Source organism: Patagioenas fasciata, chromosome 17 (assembly GCF_037038585.1).
Source record: "Patagioenas fasciata isolate bPatFas1 chromosome 17, bPatFas1.hap1, whole genome shotgun sequence".
In the NCBI taxonomy this organism is placed as follows: Eukaryota; Metazoa; Chordata; class Aves; order Columbiformes; family Columbidae; genus Patagioenas; species Patagioenas fasciata.
In genome coordinates this window covers 5,455,777-5,476,548 of record NC_092536.1, presented here as the reverse complement: position 1 = coordinate 5,476,548, position 20,772 = coordinate 5,455,777, and the positions used below count along the sequence as shown (strand labels likewise).

At 49.9% G+C, this 20,772-nt stretch overlaps 1 protein-coding gene across 2 annotated transcripts in view; it reads left to right on the top strand.

Annotated features, from left to right (window-relative positions):
• SSH1 (slingshot protein phosphatase 1) overlaps nt 1–17,552 on the top strand; it is a 33,613-nt gene extending 16,061 nt beyond the window's left edge. For both annotated transcript variants that reach the window (XM_065851422.2, XM_071815822.1), the window contains 12 exons: nt 1,249–1,313; nt 2,091–2,212; nt 4,307–4,375; nt 4,802–4,867; nt 6,082–6,276; nt 6,514–6,607; nt 7,406–7,534; nt 8,681–8,727; nt 9,915–10,061; nt 10,745–10,945; nt 12,036–12,657; nt 13,124–17,552. In XM_065851422.2, coding sequence (XP_065707494.1) covers nt 1,249–1,313; nt 2,091–2,212; nt 4,307–4,375; nt 4,802–4,867; nt 6,082–6,276; nt 6,514–6,607; nt 7,406–7,534; nt 8,681–8,727; nt 9,915–10,061; nt 10,745–10,945; nt 12,036–12,657; nt 13,124–14,401 — 3,035 coding nt within the window. In that variant the 3' untranslated portion in view covers nt 14,402–17,552. The remainder of the gene's footprint in view (nt 1–1,248; nt 1,314–2,090; nt 2,213–4,306; nt 4,376–4,801; nt 4,868–6,081; nt 6,277–6,513; nt 6,608–7,405; nt 7,535–8,680; nt 8,728–9,914; nt 10,062–10,744; nt 10,946–12,035; nt 12,658–13,123) is intronic.
• The last annotated feature ends 3,220 nt before the right edge of the window (nt 17,553–20,772 follow it).

Genomic DNA, 20,772 nt, shown 5'->3' with positions numbered 1-20,772 from the left:
TTTGAAACTGCTCGTTGCTGGTTTTGATTGATGCTGCAACTAAGAGTGAGAAGCCTTTTAAAGGAATTTGGGTCTCTGGATAGGCGTATGTTTCTTAACTCCTTATATCCCCTTTCCTGGTTTCAGGAAAATCCCCTTTTCTGTTAAATCATCACAGTCTGGCCTGTAAGAGTTTATCATGGTTTAAAAACAGACTGTCCTCCTTCCCCCAGTCCCCTCCAGTGTGGCAAACTGGTGGGGAGAAATAGAGACTTGTTTGGTGGATAAACATGAGGATTGATAAGATTGATAAGAAGATGGGGGAGGTTCAGGACAGCGGATTCCACTTACCCAGTGTTCTTATGACTTATGTCTGTGGCAATGTTGGAATAAATGATTACTGGGACAGAAGAAATAAGATCATCAGGGCGTTTGGAGTGCAGGAGCATGTGGGAAAGGCACAGTGTGGTACTGTGTGCCTGCTGCTCCGTAAACACTCTGAGCACAAAGAGGCTGTTTGAATGCCAAGCTTGGCTTTGGGTTTCGTTAATTGTCAGCGATTTCATATACCAGCAAACATCCTACGGAAGGAATTTTATCTTCTGTGGAAAGTTATGAGTGTGTTACCCAGTTATTAGATGTGAACTTGTTTTGTTTTCTTGTAGATTCCTTGTTCCTTCTGCTTGCTCTCACCAAACACGGACATCCCCACAGCTCTGGAGCCCAAGGGCCTTGTTGTGTGAGCAGCACTGGGGATGGAAGGGCCCATCACCCAAACTGGGCTGCTCCTGCAGCCCTTCCTCCTCAGAGTTTCTCCTGTTCACGTAAAACCTCCATAAGGCCCGTGGGGCTGAACCCACGATACTAATGTGTTTCACAACTCAAAGATTCTCTTTTCTCCTTTTTTCCTTTTTTTTTTTTTTTAAATCAGAGTTGTTCCTCCTGCCTCTTCTTCCTCTGTCCTCGGTGCCCATATGTTCGTGTCTTCTCTAAGATGCTGTAAAGGGAAGAAAATCATCCTTTGTGCCAACCACAGGTGGTCTCAAAATGTTTGGTAGCTTCCAAATGCCATAAGGTTCTCACACAGCCACATAATGCTCGTCCAAGCAGCTCAGTTAGCGTTCTCTGGGACTGCAAAGTTCATGGGCCTCCCTTAAATGGTATTTTTTAACTTAGGAACATCCAATTTCATTAAAGGTCAAAACTCTGCTCATTCTTCGTGCAGCAAGTGAAAAACCCTTTCTGATTATTTCTCTGCGTTCTCTGCAGGTGACTTGCCCCAGCACCTCCAGGTGATGATCAACCTCCTTCGCTGTGAGGACAGGATCAAACTGGTAAGAAAAGATGCATTTTCCTGTTCTCCTTTCTGTTGGAGGCGTTTGAAGCAGACCTGCAGAGGTTCATGAAAAGCATTGGCAAATCCCGGTTTTTAGAATCAGCTAAATCTGTGCCAATTGCCAGCCCTGCCGCGTTCTCCTGTCCACTCCTTTTCCCCTGATCCTTACATCCAGGTGGTGAGTTGGGTCAGAGAACTGGTCTCTCTGGGCTGTGTTTGGTTGCTTAGATTCAGTTTTCCAGTCAGCTGACAAACACTAGTAAGGAGAAGAGACAGGAGCTTGCTGGTGCTGGCGGACACTCCTGAGTCAGTCCTGAATTGCATCCAGATGGGACTGGGCTCTCTTAAAGATCTGCAGAGGCTATAGAAGTCACTGCGGAAAAGGCTTTATTGATTATCCTCTCCAGCATGACTGACATATTTCAGTGAAGGCTTGTGAGTCAAATCCTCTGAACCTGCTCCTGTTTTCAGTTCAGTGCATGACCCCTGTTTTTACCAACTTTCCAGTTGAAGCTCTTCAGAACCAATTTTCAGGTTATGTTTGGTAGTATTTTTCTGAACTGGGGCAGTTATTTTAACTAATGCCCTTCCCACTTGATGCCAAGTCAAACTGGTAGCTGGCCTAGCTGGATGATGGACCATCTCTCCCTGTATCTTTCACACTGCAACTAAATAAAGCTTTTGGGCACAATTACACCTTAAAAAAAAATCAGGCAGCAATAAAAGTCATGATTACCCAAAGGCTGGTTTGCAGAGCTTGATGACCTTTTCCCAGGCTGTTCGTTTGGAAAGCGTGTGGACAGACCGGGTCCGATACATGGTGGTTGTGTACAGCAGCGGGCGACAGGACACGGAAGAGAACATTCTGCTGGGTGTGGACTTCTCCAGCAAGGAGAGGTACGTCTGCGGCGAGGCCGGGCTTGGGAGTCAGGCAGGCTGGGTTCTCTGGCAGCCTGTCAACACCAGACTGTCCCTCAGCAGTTAGTTTTCATGTATCTGTAAACTCTAGTGAGAGAAAGGACATAAGCATTGAGGTTTCTGATCAGTGATGAGGGTGAGAGGGTGGTGTTTTGTTCCGGAAAGTTTTCAGTCTGCTTGGAATCTCTGGGCTCTTTGGGCAGCTGTGGACAAGACGTACACATGTGATCCATCTGTGGGGCTGTGACATCCTCCTCATCTGCTGCTGTCTGCTCGCTACAAAATGCTCTTGCAGGCACTTTCGCAGAACCAGAACTTATTCTGTCCCCCAGACTTCAGGTCTGTTGATGATATGATGCAATGGAGCTGTTTGGAGGGGGGCAGCTTGGTTGCCAAATAATATCAAAAAACAATACTGCCAAAGTACCTCCAAAACCAACAAACAAATGTGTCAGTAATGAGCTGTTGCTTTTGTCTGACTGATAAGAGCACAAAATATTTTGAAAGGCAAATAAAGTATTTTGTTATCGCAGACCCTCTCGCATTATTCCAGTTCTAGGTGAGCAAACTAAGGCAGAAAAGCTCTTGGCTCGGAGAGACAGGGCTGGTTTGGCAGAGCCGGAGCCAGAAGTCAGAGCTTCCAGGCTGTTGTCTTTTCTCCAGTTATTTTAGGAGGCTGCCAAGCTGCGCTGGTGCAACCAGTGTGACTTGGAAAACTTTAGTGCTTGTTTCCATCGCTGGAAGTGGAAGGAGGGAGCTTTTGCACTGCGGTGAGACCTGTAGGGAAACTCCTGGCCATGCCTTCCTAATAAGATTATGGTCATTGGCTTTGCTGCTGCCTCGTGTGTCTGCTGTTAAATTACTGCTGTTAGTGTAATGGAGGAAATTCCGCTTAATGTGTCAGAGCAGTGAACGTTTGCTTTGTCATCTTCAAATCTGAAACAACCTTGCAGTAATTTGCTCCTGGTGATTATTGGTGTGAGACAAGAGGAAAGATGAAAAAGTTGTGACAAATCCATCCCAGCTGCCATTTCAGTTACTGTCCCTGTTGAAAGACAAAGTTTTTGTTAATTAAGAGTAAGTCTCATGCATAAAGAAGTCGGTTGGCATTAGTGACTTCATTGAGTGACTTGGTGGCTCTGTGTTGGGGCTGAAATGTCGCTGCTGAGCTGTAAGTGTTGTGGCTGCTGACACTTTGACTAGTTGGGTGCTTTTGTAGGTTTTATTCCTTTTACATGTGTTTAATAAAAACCATTTTTTGTCACAAAGCTCTAAAGTGCACATTGTCCACATGTGTGTTCAAACCGGCCTGTCAGATCCTTTGATCTCCTATAGAAAGCAGCTGAAGGCTTAAAAAAGCAAGGAAAAGAACAAAACAAAACAGGAGTTCTTTGCTAACTGGCCGTTGCTGTACGCAGCCCAATTTCCTTTAAAACTTTAATATCTCAGTAGCTTAATTATTTACTAGTTCAAAGTTACAGACTCCCATTATGGTATGGTTTCCTTGCCAGATTGCATCTCTGAAATGAAAATGTTCTTGTGGGTTAGGTGAACTCATCAAATCCCTTTTTGCCTTTGCTCCCGGCCAGAGCGATGAAGGGAAAGCCCAAGTGTGCACTTTGCCTGAACCTTGGCCCCGCTTTGCCCAGGGCCAGCGGCTGCTCCGCCGCCTCCCGCCTCGCGTTCTGCCGTGATTTAACGAACGGATCTCTGCCGCCGGATCGCCGTGATCTGCTTTTGTATCGTGTCACGGGGAGACGGCAGGAAAGATGTTGTGGCAAATCCTGTGGTGCTTTCTGGCAGGATCTAGAGGGGGAGAGAAGAGCTGATGGTTCCAAACCATCATCGTCAAATTCTTGCTTCTGGGATGTTTCTCCACTGTGCTGATGCCGGTGGGGACCTTTAGACTTCAGCTACTGGTGTCCTTGGGCATTTGAGGCTTAAGATATCACTAGGAATTACTAGAGCAAGACTTAAGGATTTTAAAAATTAAAGAGTATTAATAATTTAGGATATTGGTGTGACCGCATTGTGGCCTGCATTTAACATCCTGTGTAATTATCTCTCTTCCAGTAAAAGCTGCACTATTGGAATGGTTCTTCGTCTGTGGAGTGATACTAAAATCCACCTTGATGGGGATGGGTAAGAAACCACATTATAAAGATAAATGTGAATGTCCTTCCCTGTGTGGGGGCTGCTCGGGGAGAGCTTCCCCGTCACCTTGCAGAGGGCGTTCCAATTTTGGATTCGTGGCTGCAGCTTTCTCATTCAGACAGTGAGTTTTTGTCCTGCTGCCCTCGAACTGCTGGGTGGAACCTGTGGCGCCCAGAGAATGTTCTGAAATCCCACTGGCAGGGTGGAGCTCCCATTCCTGGCACTGGGAAGGGTGTCCGCTTGCCGCTCTTGTTTGGGAAGATGTTGGAAAATCGGTGATACAAATTCTTATCCCTGATTCTTTCTGACTGCGAGTGCCCCTATGGCTGCCTCGCAGTAGCTGTTGGTAGAGAGCAGCTCATGATGCAGAGAAGAGCAGTTTCTGACTGGTTTGGCTTTATTTTTACCTTTTAGTGGCTTCAGCGTGAGCACTGCGGGGAGAATGCACATCTTCAAGCCGGTATCAGTGCAAGCCATGTGGTATGTGCGTTAATTAGCTTTATTGAGACCGTAATTTCTGTGAATAAATTAAAACCAAACAAATTGCATTTTACCTTCTCCATAATTGATATTTAATGAGATGCTACTTCCCTGTGTCAGCAGGTAGCGGTACTGTAAAAAAACTATGAAAGTATCCCAAAAACCGGACCTCCTGTTTCCATTCGGAGCAGCTGTGCGCCCTTTAATGTAAGGGAAATGGCGCTGGTGAGATGAATAAATGTGAAAGACCAATGTGAATTGATCAGGCTGCCAACCCAGTCTTTCCTCTTTCTGCACGTTTTTGACTGGCTGAAGGAGCAGCCTGGGGACCCGATCTGGCGTTCCCCAGGTTCTTCTGGGGCTCCTTTCAGCTCCTGTCACCCCTCCTGTCTGCGGGGATTCCAAAACGCCGAAGCAGAGGTGGCTGAATCAGCAGCAGCTGTGCCAGTAAATTCCTCCTCCAAGAGGCTCCTACCCGTCCCCACACAGAAAAGCTGTGTCTATTTTGGCCTGGGCGGTTTGCTGGCTCCTGCTGGAGCCTCGAGAGATCCCAGTCCTCGCAGCATCTTATAGGGAAAAGATACAGATGTAGAGAAGGGTGTCGTGCGAGGGATGATTTGGTACAGAAGCAAATGAAACTCTTGTTCCTGTCGTTTTTGAACTCAGCCCCTCCTGTTGGCAACCTTAGATGTGGTTGATGTGTTCAGTACAATGACATCTTCAGAGTAGAGCCTTAAAAAAAAAAGGACAAAAAAAGTGAAGGAAGGAAGGAAGGAAAAAGAAATGTTAGAATTTGCAAAAACAAATGACCCAATCTGGGCCTTGTCCCCAGAGCATGTCAGGGGCCAAGAATGCTGGTAAATATGCATTTGACTCCTTGCTGAAGGTGGTTTGAAAATCATCCATGTTCTTTATTTTTCTTTGGTCTGGCTTTACAAGTTAGCTAATGATTAGATCCCAGAGCAACTTGGGCCTTGCGCTTGCCTGGTAATCAGGAGAAGATTTCAGCCTCTGCCTTGGAGCGACTCTCGAGAAAGTCTCCAAGGGGCAGTTTGTGCCCTCTCTGAACTCTGACACCATAAATCTGCGGCTCTCACAAAGCAAACTGCAGCAGACAATGCCGAAAACCTTCTTTCTCTGTGAAAATCCCTCAGATCCCGCTCTGTCCGTTCCCGCTGCTCACACCTGCGCACGTTTGTTCTCCGCCCTTACAGGTCTGCTTTACAGATCCTGCACAAAGCCTGCGAGGTGGCTCGGAGGTACAACTACTTCCCGGGTGGGATGGCCTTGGTCTGGGCTACGTACTATGAGAGCTGCATCAGCTCCGACCAGAGCTGCATCAACGAGTGGAACGCGATGCAGGACCTGGAGTCCACCCGCCCCGACTCGCCAGCCCTCTTCGTCGACAAGTCAGTTCTGAATTTTAGTAGAAAAATTTGGCTTGGCTCCCAAGGGAAATCTCTCCTTCCCCCTTTTCTTCCTTCAGCACTCCATTTCCTTTCTTCATAAATGTCTTCACATGTTTTTCTTCCATTATTCTCATAAAAATCGCTTTAATGCAAGTGTTTAGCACTTCTTTGTACAGTGTGACTTGTGCTATGTTTATTGCCAGCTTGGAGACATGCTCTCCTTATTCCCCTTTTCAGGCCAACCGAAAGGGAACGAACGGAACGGCTCATTAAAGCCAAACTCCGGAGCATCATGATGAGCAAAGACTTGGAAAATGTGACTTCTAAGGAGGTAAATATAAAAATTCCTGCTATCTTATTCTTCCTGCTGGACCCCATTTCCAGAGAGTGGCTGTGCTGATGAGGACATGCCGTGTGATGAGGTGATCATGGTGTTTGAGGTGTATTTCCAGCTGTTCTGTAAGGTTCTCCTCTTTGGCCTTGCTGTACCTGTTTCCCCAGGAGGGAAGTTGAGGTAAATCCACCATCCGAGTGCATTTTTCAAGATCTCAGTGACAAGCGTGTGATTATTTCAAACACAAAGTGCCTGCTCCTTTGCCAGCGGAGCGGGATCGGCGCGGTACCCGCGTCACAGCCGGTTGTGGCACACGGAGCGATGTCCGAGTGCGAATCTGCAGCCGCTCGCTCCTCAGCGCATCCCTGGGAGTTACACACGCAATGGCAACGCCTCGTGTTTTAAAAGGGAGAATACTGGAAATCTTTCTTCACCAACACTGCTGCAGTTACTCCTTGCTTCGAATGGGTTCCACAATTTTTTGTTAGCTGCTCTGCAAGGTCTGATTTTTTTTTTTGTCTCTGGAATTATTTTTAGGAAACAGGTGTACCCCAAAATACATTTTCTTTTTTGTACTCGGATATTATCTGAAAGCTTTATATACACATCTTAAATTTGGGGCCCTAGGATACCTGGAGAGATGCCACATAATGAGATTCCTTGTCTCCGAAAGGTTGAATCCCTCTTGCTGTTTTTAATGAAGTACAGAAAAATTGTTTTGCAAAGTGGTGCCAGCAAATGTTTCTGTTGAACAGACGTGATTCTAGGTGGCATCCTTTGTTTTGTGTCCTGCAGATACGAAATGAGCTGGAGAAACACATGAATTGCAACCTGAAGGAATTCAAGGAATTTATAGACAATGAAATGCTGCTTATCCTGGGGCAGATGGACAAACCGTCTCTGATTTTCGATCATTTATATCTGGTAAGCTGCCGCGTTAGGAGCTCCAGACTGACAGGGGCTCGCTGGGAGTGAGCTGGCGAGTCACTGGGCTCAGAGGAAGCTGGACTTGGTGTCAAGGCTGATTTGTGCAGCGTGAGCAGGAGGTACAGCCGCGATCCCACAGGCTTTACCCCAGGACTCGTATCGCTTGTCAAAGCCCACAGTGGAGAATCCCTTTTCTCTTACTCTGTTCTTCTTTCTGGGGTTTGATAGAACGGTGCTTTCCTGGCAGGTTGATCCTGATTCAGGACACACCGTGGCACAGCTCAAATTCTATGCACATTCATTTTCTATTTCTAGCAATGGAGATTTGATTTTATAACAAACAAAAGGTCTGGCTGTGGATGCTGCCCAGTGTGACAGCTGTTTGCTCTTTGACTCTAGTTAAGGTCGCTGTACCATTTTTCTTGACTGAGCTGATGAAGTTCAGTAGGCCTGGCCAGAAGTACATAAAGAATCAGGCCGCAGGTGCTGTTCTGCTTGTGCAGAAGTGGAGAACCGTGTGTGTTTTGTCTGATCTTTTGCCACTAGATGGTACTCCAGGCAAAAGCAGGCACTACCATCTGGAACAAAGACTTGCTTAAGAGGAACAGACTTGTGCCCGTTATCTTTGGGTCTTTTGTTGTTGTTGTTGTTCTGGAGAGAGACAGAGGAAGTGCTTCATGTTTGAGGGCAAACCTGCTTTCTAAACCCTTTTTAGCTTTCTGTTTGGTAGGTATGGGGGGGAAACAAGGTGTAACCACCCCCATAGCTTTTATAGATTTTCATTTCTCAGCTACCTGTGATCCCAGTCATGCTGCACATAATCATTTTCTTTCCCTGCATTATTTGTTGCTGTATTTAAGAAATCCAGAGTGGCCAGGGACAGTGATTTAAGCTGTGCTCAGTCACATGCTGGCCTAGGACTGACCCCTGAGCTGAGGATGTAGAGCCCTTGTCCTCTCCTTCAGGAGGTCCCAGTCTTTTTGGGACAGGACATCTCTGCTGAGCTGCAGCGCTGGCTGCCCTGGTGCCATATTCCTGCTCCAGAGGTTATTACTGATATTTCAGAGGGCCGCTGAGAGATTGCAGGACTGTAGGGAAAAGCTGTCGTGCTCCTTTGAACCGTGTGTTTTGTGGCTGTTGCAGGGGTCCGAGTGGAACGCCTCCAACCTCGAGGAGCTGCAGGGCTCGGGGTGAGTACTGCACCCCACAGGCAGCGGACTCTGAAACCACGGCTCCTTTGCCTTTAGCATACAGTCAGGGCTCTTGGGATGGTGTTTGTAGACAGTAGGAATGACTTGGGGCCCGTTCCCAGCAATGCAGGTAACTTACCTTGGTCGAGAAAGCTTTCCTCCCTCGTTTCTATCAATAACACGTAGAGTGGAAATAACAAAACTACTCATTTGTGAAGTACATCAAGATCTCCGAAACCCCCCCAGATGTGTAGCGGCCGAGTGTGAAAGAGCCATAGATATTGTGTCGGCTGTGAATTCCTGCAGGCTGCAGAAGAGCGAATATCCCAGCGCTAAGCTTAGGAAAAAACTATCAGAAGGGAGCAGAACTCGCTGCGGTGAGCAATGCGCAGCTCACCTGCCCAGACAGGCGGCCGCGGGGCTGTCTGTCACCGCGTGCTCATCACCGCGCCACGTCTTGGCTTGATTTACTTTCACGCTTTTTGGACGAGCGAGAATTTTGCATATAAATATTTGCCCAAGGCATACAGCAACCCTGATGTGAGGAGCTGAAAAATATTGCTCAACAGCATTACTGAAAATGTTTAATTTGGAGACCTTGGGAACAGATGTCTGAACATCTCTGAACAAGTAAATCAAGCAGCATGTTAATACTTCTGATCTATGACGAAGGAATCTCGACATGCAGCGTCTGAAAGTCAAAGCTGGACAAATTCTGAAACAAATATCCTGTGTCTTTGATTTGTCTGAATGATAGGAGGTAATAAATCAATATGGGTACTCATTCTCCATGGGTACATTGTAATCCCTGCTGTAATATTTGGCAGGAATTGAGAGATGCCATGTGACTCTCATATATTTGGTCAGAAAGAAGAGAAAAGGATGGGTTTGCACAGTGAGGAGTTTCTGATTAGGTTACAAGCCTCGGTAGACGGGATAAAATAAACTTATTTGGTGCCCAAGGTCTTTTGACGGTTTGAATGGGACGTGCTGGTGGTGAATGGGCAGACCCTGCGCGTCACGTGTGTGACCTGTGTCACTGTGTGTGCCAGGGGTTTGGGATTAGGGCCGTAGGTGAAATCTTACAGTTCGTGTTGTGTCAGATTTCATGCACTTCACAATGTGTGTCAGTTCTCCTGTCGTGACCATGGCGGTTCAACTTTATTTTTCTTTCTCGTCCTCCGAAGCATTGACTACATTTTGAACGTGACCCGGGAAATTGATAATTTTTTCCCCGGTTTGTTTGCGTATCACAACATCCGAGTTTACGACGAGGAGACGACAGACCTGCTGGCTCACTGGAACGAGGCGTACCACTTCATCAACAAGGCCAAGTGAGTGGGCAGGGAACACCACGTCGTGCGGGTGACACACCCTGGCGTGTGACACGGCCCCGCGGGCCCGGCCAGCAGGGAGCTGGGCCCTCTGGAGGCCGCACCACCACCGAAAGAGGCAACAGAGCTTTTGCATTCCTGCTTTTTCCAGTTCTCTGTGTCACTGGAACTTCCCCATAGCTTGTCTCTTCCTGTCCTGGTGTTAACCTGTTCCTGACCTATGATATTTTTTGTTATTATTATTATTGTTTTGTTTTGCTTCCAAAAGGAAATGAGGACATTTCCTCTTCTCAAGAAGTTCTGGAAATACTCCAGCGCTTGTCTGTGTTGGATTAGCCCCAGCTGTCTGTGCAGACAAGAGATGGTGACGGAGCCCATCAGACTGCGCTGGGCTTTTACGTTCGGGTTGTTCCTGCATATCCGTCTGTCCAAATATTCAGGCAGGCAGGAGGCTTCATGGTTCTCTGAAATGGCAGCGTGATTGAAGCTGCCCTTCTTGAGCCCCCAGATTTCTGGAGAGAAGGTTCTTCTCATGCCCCGCTTAACCCAGAATGTTTCTTAGCTACTGAGCTGTGGTGTCAGGGTGGCCAAGGGGACAAAGTCCTGTCCTTCCACCGTGTGAAATGATAACAAATACCATAACCAGGAAGATAAGACATGTTTTGCTGTTTGTCCTTCTGCAGGAAGAATCACTCCAAGTGCCTGGTGCACTGCAAGATGGGGGTGAGCCGCTCAGCGTCCACGGTGATCGCTTACGCGATGAAGGAGTTTGGCTGGTCGCTGGAGAAGGCCTATAATTACGTGAAGCAAAAACGCAGCATCGCGAGACCAAACGCAGGCTTCATGAGACAGCTTTTGGAGTACGAGGGCATTTTGGATGCGAGGTAAGGTGGCAGCATGAATGGAACGGTGACTTGCGGGAGGAAAGGAGCTCGTTGGCAACCTCTTGTGTTTTCATATTGTAAAATATTAATCGATTTCCATGGCGTTCTGTTTGGGCAATAGGTTTTTCTCCGTGTCTTGCACACATGTGCTCAGTGCTGTAGTCGAAAGGACCTTTGTTACAAAAAGAGATGCAGCAGCCTGGGCTAATGGTGTTTTTTCGAAACCTTTCCTATGCCAGGCCTCCTTGGATGGAAATTAGCTGTCTTGGAGGGAGATCTGCTCTGCTTTAATTCAGCAAGGGTTTCTCGATGTTTGGGAAGCGTGTTCGTATTTCTCAGCAGCCAGTACTGCTCAGCAAAACATTGTTCTTGTTTTATGAGGCAGAACCGAGCTCAGGCAGTGTTGAAGGCAAATCTTTCGCCGTTCTCGGGGACGGTGCCAGTCACAAGGCTTTGTCCCTGCAAGTGATGGGGGATCTAATCAGCGTTTCTGTGTCCTCCGCTTGGCCCGCGCTCTGCTGGGGGAAGAGGAGGAAGATTTTTCACTCTGGTTCAGTGGGAACTGTGCTGTGAGATGTGCCGAGATGTTGGTGCAGAGTGTTTTTGTCCTGAGGGCTGTTCCCATCATGGGTGCGGTGCTGGGCACTGCTGGGCCAGAGAGACTCTAGATGAGAGGAAATGGCCTCAGGTTGTGCCAGGAGAGGCTGAGGTTGAATCTTGGGAACAGTTTCTTCCCCAAAGGACTGTTGGGCATTGGAACAGGCTGCCCAGGACAGTGGTGGAGTCACCATCACTGGAGGGGTTGGACAGATGCAGAGATGAGGTTCTCAGGGACATGGGTTAGTGGTGGACTGGGCAGTGTTGGGTTAATGATTGAACTTGATGATCTTAAGGGTCTCTTCCAACCAAAATGATTCTGTGACTGGGCAGACAAGAGGGACAAAATCCTGATGTTAGAGATGGTTTTGCCCAGGTGGGACCCAATTGTCAGCCTTTTGGTTCTGGGTTATGGGAAGAGACGAGTGTTCCTGGAACTGAGCATCCTACAGTTCAACGGTTGTCACTTTGTCACTTTTGTCCTTTTCCTCAGCAAGCAGCGCCACAACAAGCTGTGGAAGCAGCAGGCAGAGAGCAACCTACCCCAGAGCACCGACGGCACCACGGGCTCGGGCGACTTCTTGCTCGAGAGCTTAGACATTGACCTGGAGAACCGCCTGGCCGATCTGGACACACCTTCGCAGTCAGCGTTCCTGGACAACCGCGCCGGCACAGATGTGTCCCTGGGGTTTAATTACTGCTTCCGTCGCCTCTCGGACACGCTGCTGGAGAACAAGCTCCCCAGTGACAGGGAGGGGTTTTTCCCCGTGGAGGAGCTGGAGCGGGACGCGCTTGCGGAGCGGGATGCCGTGCTGGTGGGACAGCCGCTGTCTGCGCCTGCCGAGGGGAGGCTGCCAGTGCCGGCCAAAGCCCTGGGAACGCCAGAGCCACTGGCGGAGCTGGGCAGTTTCACCGAGAAGGAGGTGAAGAAGAAACTGGATTTCAGCCCGCGGAAGGGGAGGATAGTGCTGGACCCAGGGGAGGACGGTGTCAGGGAGGAAAACCCGATGGAGAAGTGGAAGCGGCGTTTGTCCATGCACAAGGAGGAGAGCAGGCTTAATAGAGAGAACTTGAATAACAACAACAGCAAAAGGAGTTGCCCAGAGGATTTTGAGGTGCGTATGGAGTGGAAATGTAGGTGATTAGCATGGCTGACTCTACTGCAAGTGAAACTGCTCTTCTCGTCTTCATAGCACAGTTTCATTTGACTTGGATAAAGCCTTTCATTCCATGATGAGCTGCTTCCTTTTCGAAGTGCTTCTGAACATGGCTTTGCTTGCCCAAGCTATGGATTTAGATGCCAGAGAGAGTGAGCGCACACACGTGAGTGCCCTGTAAACTGCTTTGGGCAACTTGTTTGCATGACCGTCGCTTGCAAACGGTAGGTATCCTTCCCTTGGAGGTACTGTCCGCTGAGAAAGTACGTGGCTTTTGTTCTTGCTGCAGGGCCTTAAGAGAAGCGCAGTGGGCTTCGTGTCAAATCTCCTGGGCTGTAAATACATCTCATGCTCTGTGCCTCTCTGCTGATTGCTCCTGTGCTGTTCTGTGCACCTTTATCTATACCTGTTTTCTTTTTTGCAGCACGATGCCGTCTTTGGGATCCTCAGTAAAGTCAAACCTTCGTACCAGTCCTGCGCTGACTGCATGTATTCCTCAGCCGGTTTGTCTCCCGACTCTTTTGGGGAACAATGCGAGAAGCTGAACCCCGGCCCCGCACGTCGCAGCGCAACCATCTGCACCCAGCCCGCCCTCCTCTCCCACATCCACTCGCACCTGCCGGACCACCTGCCCAGCAAGGCACCCTCGGAGGAAGGAATCAGAACCACGGATAATGAGGCTTCCCTTCCTCTGGCAGCAGGAATGGGTGCTTTGGAGGTTGGCACTTGCAAATCGCTCGATCAACACTGCGGCATTTTGGAGAAAGGAAAAGATGCACCAAAAACCCCGGTGAGAACTCTGCCGGCCAGGAGAAACTCTCACTGCGACAAGTCCCTCCTTAACGCCGAAGCGGGAAAAGATGAGTCTGTAGCCAGAAAAGATGGCAAACCTACCAAGGATCTGAAGTACTTGTTGTTCAACAAAGATTTGGAAAAGCCAAGCGCGAACAGTTACTTGATGCAGCATCAGGAGTCGCTCATTCAGCTGCAGAAGGCAGGTTTGGTGAGGAAGCACACCAAGGAGCTGGAGCGGCTGAGGAGTCTCCCCTCGGCCGCCTCGGTGCTGCTCCGGGAGAGCACCCTGGGCAGGGTGGACTCCGGCATCGCAGAGGAGAGCGAGGATCTGATTTCGCATCACGGTCTTGTGCCTCTTCTGGGAGCAGCACCGCTGATCCCCGAAGACGCAGGGAACGATGTGGAGAAGTTGGAGGTGAAACGCGTCTTGGAGGGGATCTCTCAGAAAACCTCCACGCCTGTCGCGTGTCGCTTGGAGCACACAAGCAGTTTCACCAAGGACTTTCTGAAGACCATCTGCTACACCCCGTCCTCGTCCCGCAGCTCCAACCTGACCCGCAGTTCCAGCAGCGACAGCATCCACAGCGTGCGGGGAAAACCCGGCCTGGTGAAGCAGCGGACTCAGGAGATCGAGACCAGGCTGCGCCTGGCGGGTTTGACTGTGTCTTCTCCTCTGAAAAGGTCCAATTCTCTCGCCAAGTTGGGATGTCTTAACTTGTCCTCTGAGGACTTATCCAGCGACATGGACGTATCGACCATCACAGACTCCAAAGAGGCCGTTTCGAGCGAGTCTTCCATGCTCTGTGAGCCACAACCCGCACTGAGGAGTGCAGACGTCGCCTCCAAACTGGCAGCGAAACCAGCTGTCGGAAACTTGAAGAACACGCTTTGGATGGGCAAAAGTTGATGCCTTCTGGGGGAGGGGGATGGATTATTATTGTTCTTTCTTTTTTTTTTTTATGGCATTTATTCATTGCACCGATGCAGTTTCATCATCTGACTCGCAGTAGTTCATCTGATGCCACCTCTTCTTCCTCTCCTTGTACTCTGAAGTGGGGAGAAAAAAAGCCCATAATGGGTCACGATGAATGGCACAAGGGAAAATAAAATGTATTGCATGGCTTAGAAGAGGATTTTGTGTGTGAATTGCCTGTTGTCTGTAGGTTGCTGTTTCTAGTACTGTTTGCCAAGTATAATAATGTGGTTTTGTGTGTCTGTATATATAGATAGATATTTGTATCTATCTATATCTATAAAATGTTGAAATATTCTGTTTCAAAGGCTCAACAAAATAATTGGTCATGACTTTTTGCTTTTTTGCAGAACAAACACAAGTCTCATTAAAACAGGGCGCTTGTGGAAAAATCCTTAAAATGGTGACATCGACACTACCTCTGTTCTTGCTGACTTAGTCTTGGTTTATTGTTTCTTTTTCTTTTTCAAAAAGGCTTTTCCCACCGTTGTTTGAAGGTTTTCCCTTAATGCTTCCTGTAAAGGCCTGGAGGAGGATGGAGCCGGGGCGCCCGAGCTGTGTTCGTGCTGTGCTGGTCCCCCTTTGCTGCGTGAGCGGGTGAATTGTCACGGTCTCACGTTGGTGAGGGACACTGGACTGTGTCACTGTCACAGCTTACGCTCCTGCAGAGAGACGTCGTGTTCTTTGGGTGTTCTTGCTGTCGTGGTTTGTGATGTCCCCGTGCTCATGCCGGCCAGTGAGTGACGTTGGAGCCCAGTGAAGCTTTGTGTGATGCTGTGTTGGTGTCGTGGATCCTGTGCTGGGGACGGGTGGTGGCACCGTGCAGAGGAGGGACAGCTCTCCTGGTGTCCTGCCACTCGGAGTCCCCGCGGGTGATATGTGCACGTGTATCTTGTCTGGTTATTGCTGTTGGGTTTGGTAGAATGGTTCCCGCCTCAGATGCTGTTGGCAAAGCCCACGGGGTGTTTATGCTGCGTGGCTCCGGAGTGGGGACATACGTGTCCCAACTCCTGCCAGGGGTGACAGATGTAGATCCTGCTCTTGGGGGGACATCAAAGAGAAGAAGGGGCTCACTCCAAAGAGGACAGGATGCCGCAGGGTGGGCAGACCTCCCTTCGGAGCAGAGCTGGTGGTCGCAGACCGGGGTCACCGTGTGCTCCTCTTGCTGGGGGAGCAGCTGGAGCCACAGCAGCTCACCGATGCTGTTATATATGAAATGCGTGTTTTTCTTAGAGCGTTTTGGGCAGGTGGACAAGCGCTCTGGGCAAGATGTGCTGGCTGGGCTGGGAGAGCTCAGGATGTGCTGTGAAGCTTGGTGCTCGCCGGGTGCATCTGAGACCGCGCTGCTGCCTTCGGGTGGGATTTTACAGACCTTAGAGGTCAGGGGTGGCAAACGGGTGCATTCGCTTGTTCAGCAGCCACGCTGTGAGCGTGAGCTCTCCTGGATTTTCAAGATCTCCATTGAAAACCGCTCTTAAAAAATCCCCTTTTTGAGATGGATGCAGAGCAAGGCTGCAACAGTCATTCTCAAACTCTGTATTAATCAAAAATCCACTGTCTTGAGAAAGGGAACCAGGTGTTTTAATGTCCTAAATGCCCAGAGTTCACCTTTTTTTCCTTAAGACCCCGCATCTTTATATTAACAGAGTGAAGCGTTATAGGGACTGGCAATCAGTAAATAATGTCCCTGCTTAAAGAATCTTAAATTTGCAGTAGGTTTTTAGCGTAAGGCACGCGTCCTGTTTCACCCATGAAAGCTGCTTGGAAGCAGAAGCTGCTGCGTGAGGGGACCCTGGAAAATGTGCACAAGCTTTTGCTTTTTAGGGCTGAGAAAACACTGGTTTGTGTTCAGAGGACTGAAATCCCCCACACCCGATGCCAGCGTAACGGGCACGTGTGTGAGTCCAGATCCACTGCAATACATTTCCTGTCCTCGTTATATTGTTTACACCCAAATTGTCAAGTGGGTGGGGGTCGGGTTTGAGTAAATTCAGAAGAAATTCCGTTAACGGATGCAAGTGCACCGATACATTTCCTTCCTGTTTTCTCGAGTGCCTGCCGAGCTCTGCCCCGCACAAACCCCGCTGTTTTCCCGGGTGCAGCTCGGGGCCGCATTGTCACGACGGGGCCGCATTGTCGCGACAGAGCCGCGGTTCAGCGGGAGCTGCACTTGGAGCCAACGTGCGCCAGAAACACCAGCGTGCCATTCCGGAGGGTTTTGTAGCCAAACCTCCGACGCTTGCGGACTTTGTTAGATTTGTTGCATGAACTGGTAGCCGTGTTTGTCCTCTGCCACGTGTTGTAATTGTTCTTTTACAATGGAGTGCCTTAAGAATAGTTTACAAATACTGTGTATTTATGCTGAGCTGTTCAACTCTGCTGTTTGCTGTTCGTTGTGGGGTTTTTTTTTGGTGCTTGTGGTGTTTCCGCTGGCAGTGAGAGCGTTACCCCTTCGGCACATCCACCTCCCGGCCGCGCCGAGCTGGCGCTGCCGACCGCTTCCTCCTGCTCCGAGAGCGGCGAAACCAAAGGGCCGCGCTGTGCTCCCGTGCCCCGTTATCTATGCATCGCTGCCGAAACGCGGATGGGGGTCACCGGCCGGACGTGCTCTGCCGGGTGTGAATCCAAACCCTGTCCCGTTCTGCCAGAAAACCCCAAATGCACAAAACTGGCACCTTATTTGCAGCCCAGACTGTGTCGGTCTGTGTGATGGCAGCAGCTGAACTCCCGGTTGTCCTGTTGGTGACGGGGTCTGTATTAACACCATGTCCCACCGTGTCACTCGCAGGCATTGCCGTCCTGGTTAGACCGTGACCGCGGCCCCAGCGAGGAGGGTGAGTGAGTAATGTGGAGCTGTTCCAGCACATTGCTGTACTCTATGATAACAACGTCCCTTTTATTTCATATTTCTTAATTCTGTTTTTGTATTTAAATACGCAGTTATCTTTTGTACTGTACGTCCGCGGTAGGGGATGCAAAATGCACTTTTTTTTTTACTTTTCTTTGTAAAAATGTACTGTATATTATATGTGCTTCTTGTGAGGAAAAACAATAAACTTTTTTTTCTTTGTTTTCCTTTTACAAATGAGCTTTGCAGGGTTTTTGGAGGTGGGGAAGGATCGTCCCAGCCATGGGGAACAGGCAGGAAAGGCGGTGATGGGCACATCTCATCGGATGGCGCATCTCCCCCCATCCCCAGCTCTGTGTTCTCTCTTCCCGTCTGTGCTCCCGTTTTTTTGGGGTCCCTGAAACCCAGATCAGGAGGTTTGTCCCTCTTGGTTTTGTCCTCATGGCCGTGGATGCATTACAGAAAACCTGCAGAAACACACCCAGGCCACAGCATGGGCTCGCCTGTGGTACTTTTAAGGGGAAAATGGAAATAAATAGAAATATACTTAATTTCTAGAGGTGGGAATAGAACCGAGCTCTAATTCTCTGCCTAGCCTCTTTTCAAAGACTCTAGGCCGGGTTTAAGAAGCTGCTCGCGTTCCAGCATGTGTGAGGACGACGCCTGTGCTGCACTGAGCCCTCCCTGCCCGGCACAGGGAAAAGTGTTGATTCGGAGAGAAAAAAAGTGCTTATTTGGAGAGAGAGGGGTTGGTGCAATCACAGTGACGAGGGGTTCGGAATTCCCTCCTCCGAAGAGCGAATCCCCAGGGTGAAAGCCACAGAACTAAATCGCGGGACACGGTGGTTGTGCCCGGAGCCGATCCTGCTGCCGCCGCAGGATCCACCCGCGGTGGGACCGGCCCTTCCCGGGCATTCGCCAAATTTTGCCTTTAAAGGCAAACAGTGAGCATCTGTCTCGGGTGCCTGCGAGGAATCTCGTTGCTGCCCGGGGTTGTTCTTGCTCCCAAAGCTGCTTCAGGGAGGAACATGTTGGTGTTTACCTTGGCAGGGCAGCAAAGAGCCGGCTGGGGTGCTCTCCAGCTTTGGCACACTTGCTAATTGCCTCAAAGAGTCGTTAACCCCCACCAGAAATATTTGCTTTTTAGGTATTTTTTTCTTTTTTTGGTGTTGATTTGGCAGCTGTCAGTCCACCAGCAGTTGAGTGCAGCAAAGCCTGGCTTACTGCCTGCCCCGGCCCCAAGGAGCTGCCACCCTCGTGATAGGTTTGATTTCATAGACTCCTGGAATCACAGAATCGTTTTGGTTGGAAAAGACCTGTAAGATGATCGAGTCCAACTGTTAACCCAAGTATTGCCAAGGCCGGCTCTGAACCGTGTCCCTGAGAACCTCATCTACGCAATAACAGCGTCAGAATGAGTGGACAGGGAATGGTGTCCTTTTGCCCTGGAGCCATATGTGGCATGTGCCGAGTGATGCCACCATGTGTCACCGGCACGTTTCTGGGCTGCACTCACAGCTTTGCATGGGCAGCAGTTCAGCTGGGAAAATAATCTGGAGAGGATGGAGCCTCGGGCCCCCAGGAGGTGGGTTTGTGAGAGTTTTTGTCTTCTCCTGACACCTGCGAGCATCTCGGCTGGAAACGTGGCTCTTCCCTAGGTGGGTGCTGAGCTGATCTGCCACCACAACAGCTTTCTCACCTTTAGCCAATGCCATCTGGGAGTCAGATGTTTGCTGTTAGCTCAGTTAATTCACGTTTCTCTTGGCTGGTTCCCTGCTCCTCTCGGCTCCCCAAAGCTGGAGATCTTCCCACCGTGGCCATTTGTGTGTGCGAGGTCATGCGTTGCAGAGGCACCGCGAGACGGGACTGAAACGGCACTGGGACCACCGGTGAGTCTGTGCATCTTTTTTTGTTGTTCTTGTCATGATTGAAAGTTGGTTCTTTTACCGAGCGGTTCTTGTGACGGCCGAATGTTGCATCCTGTTGTGATGTTGCTATGGCAAAGCTAGGCAACATCTGGAGCAACAAGAGTTCTCTCCAGCGGCATTGGAGAGTTTATTTATAGCCCTGCTGGTGAGAGGAGATGCCAGACCGTGAAGAGTCCACGGGCAGCTTGTGGTAGCCGGGTGCCCCCTGGGTGGTACCTGGGATGAGGGGGACCCCACAAGGTCCAGCCAGGCCCCTTGCATCACCTGCCCCATGGAGGACCCACAAACGGCACTGAGCGGTGATGTGAAAGGAGCGGATCTGCTCAAAACCCCTCTAAGTCTGTTCTTCGCCCCTGCTGGGTGGAGGATTTAGTCCCTACCAGCATCTCCCGGTTTCATGTTGGGGTTGGGAGGCTGCAGGGGTGGTGAGCAGATCTTGTAATGGTGTTATTGGGGTAAAAGATAAGGTTTGGCAGGTGGGAGGGGCTGTTTGTGGGGAACATAGTGATGTATGCAGAGAAGCAGCAGAAAGGAGGCAAAGGGCCAGGGCTGCACTTCAACACCTGAGACGCTGTGGCAAGGAGGAGCCGCTGCTCCAGACGTGGGGCTCCTGCACCCCGGGTGACACCTCTGGGGCCACTGACACCCCCGCTGACCTCTGAGCAGGCACCAGTATTGGGACTTTTTGACAGGCTGAGAGAGTTGGGGTGTTCAGCCTGGAGAAGAGAAGACTCTGGGGAGACCTTATTGTGGCCTTTCTGGCTTCAAAAGGGGCCGATAAGAAAGATGGGGACAGACTTTTCAGCAGGATGCGTTGTGATAGGACAAGGGGTGATGGTTTTAAACTAAAGGAGGGGAGATTCAGGCTGGACGTGAGGAAGAAATTGTTGGCCCTGAGGGTGGTGAGAGCCTGGCCCAGGTTGGCCAGAAAGGTGGTGGATGAACCATCCCTGGAGACATCCCAGGCCAGGCTGGACGGGGCTCTGAGCAACCTGAGCTGGTGAAGATGTCCCTGCTCATGGCAGGGGTGGCATTGGGTGAGCTGGGAAGGACCCTTCAACCCAAACTGTTCTGTGATTCTATGATTTTTCTAAGCAGAAGCAAAGAGTCAGCAATGGGGACGTGAGACGAGCGGGTTCCTGCAGGGGATGGAGGGGCAGGGGATGCAGGGCTGAGCTGTTGGGGCGGCTCCTCCTCCCTCAGGCCGTGGCAAAGATGCTGATGGGAGTTCCTGCAGTGACAGGTCCTCTGTGTGCACACACATGTGCATCTTGCACCAAGAGCAGCAGCTCCGCTATGCAGCTGGGAGCAGCCATGAGCCGCTTGGGTTTGCTGCAGCCTCGGCCCTCACCCTGGGCGTTGCAGCTTCCCTAAAAGTCTCTTCCTCTCTGGTTTGAAGGATGGGGCAGCAGCCACGACGTTGCAGCAGCTGCCATTTCCTTTTATGCAGACGGTTTGGGAGCAGAAACCACGTTGCTCCCGTGTCAGACTTTGCTGGGTGTTTAATAAGCCGCTCGCAGGACAGCGAC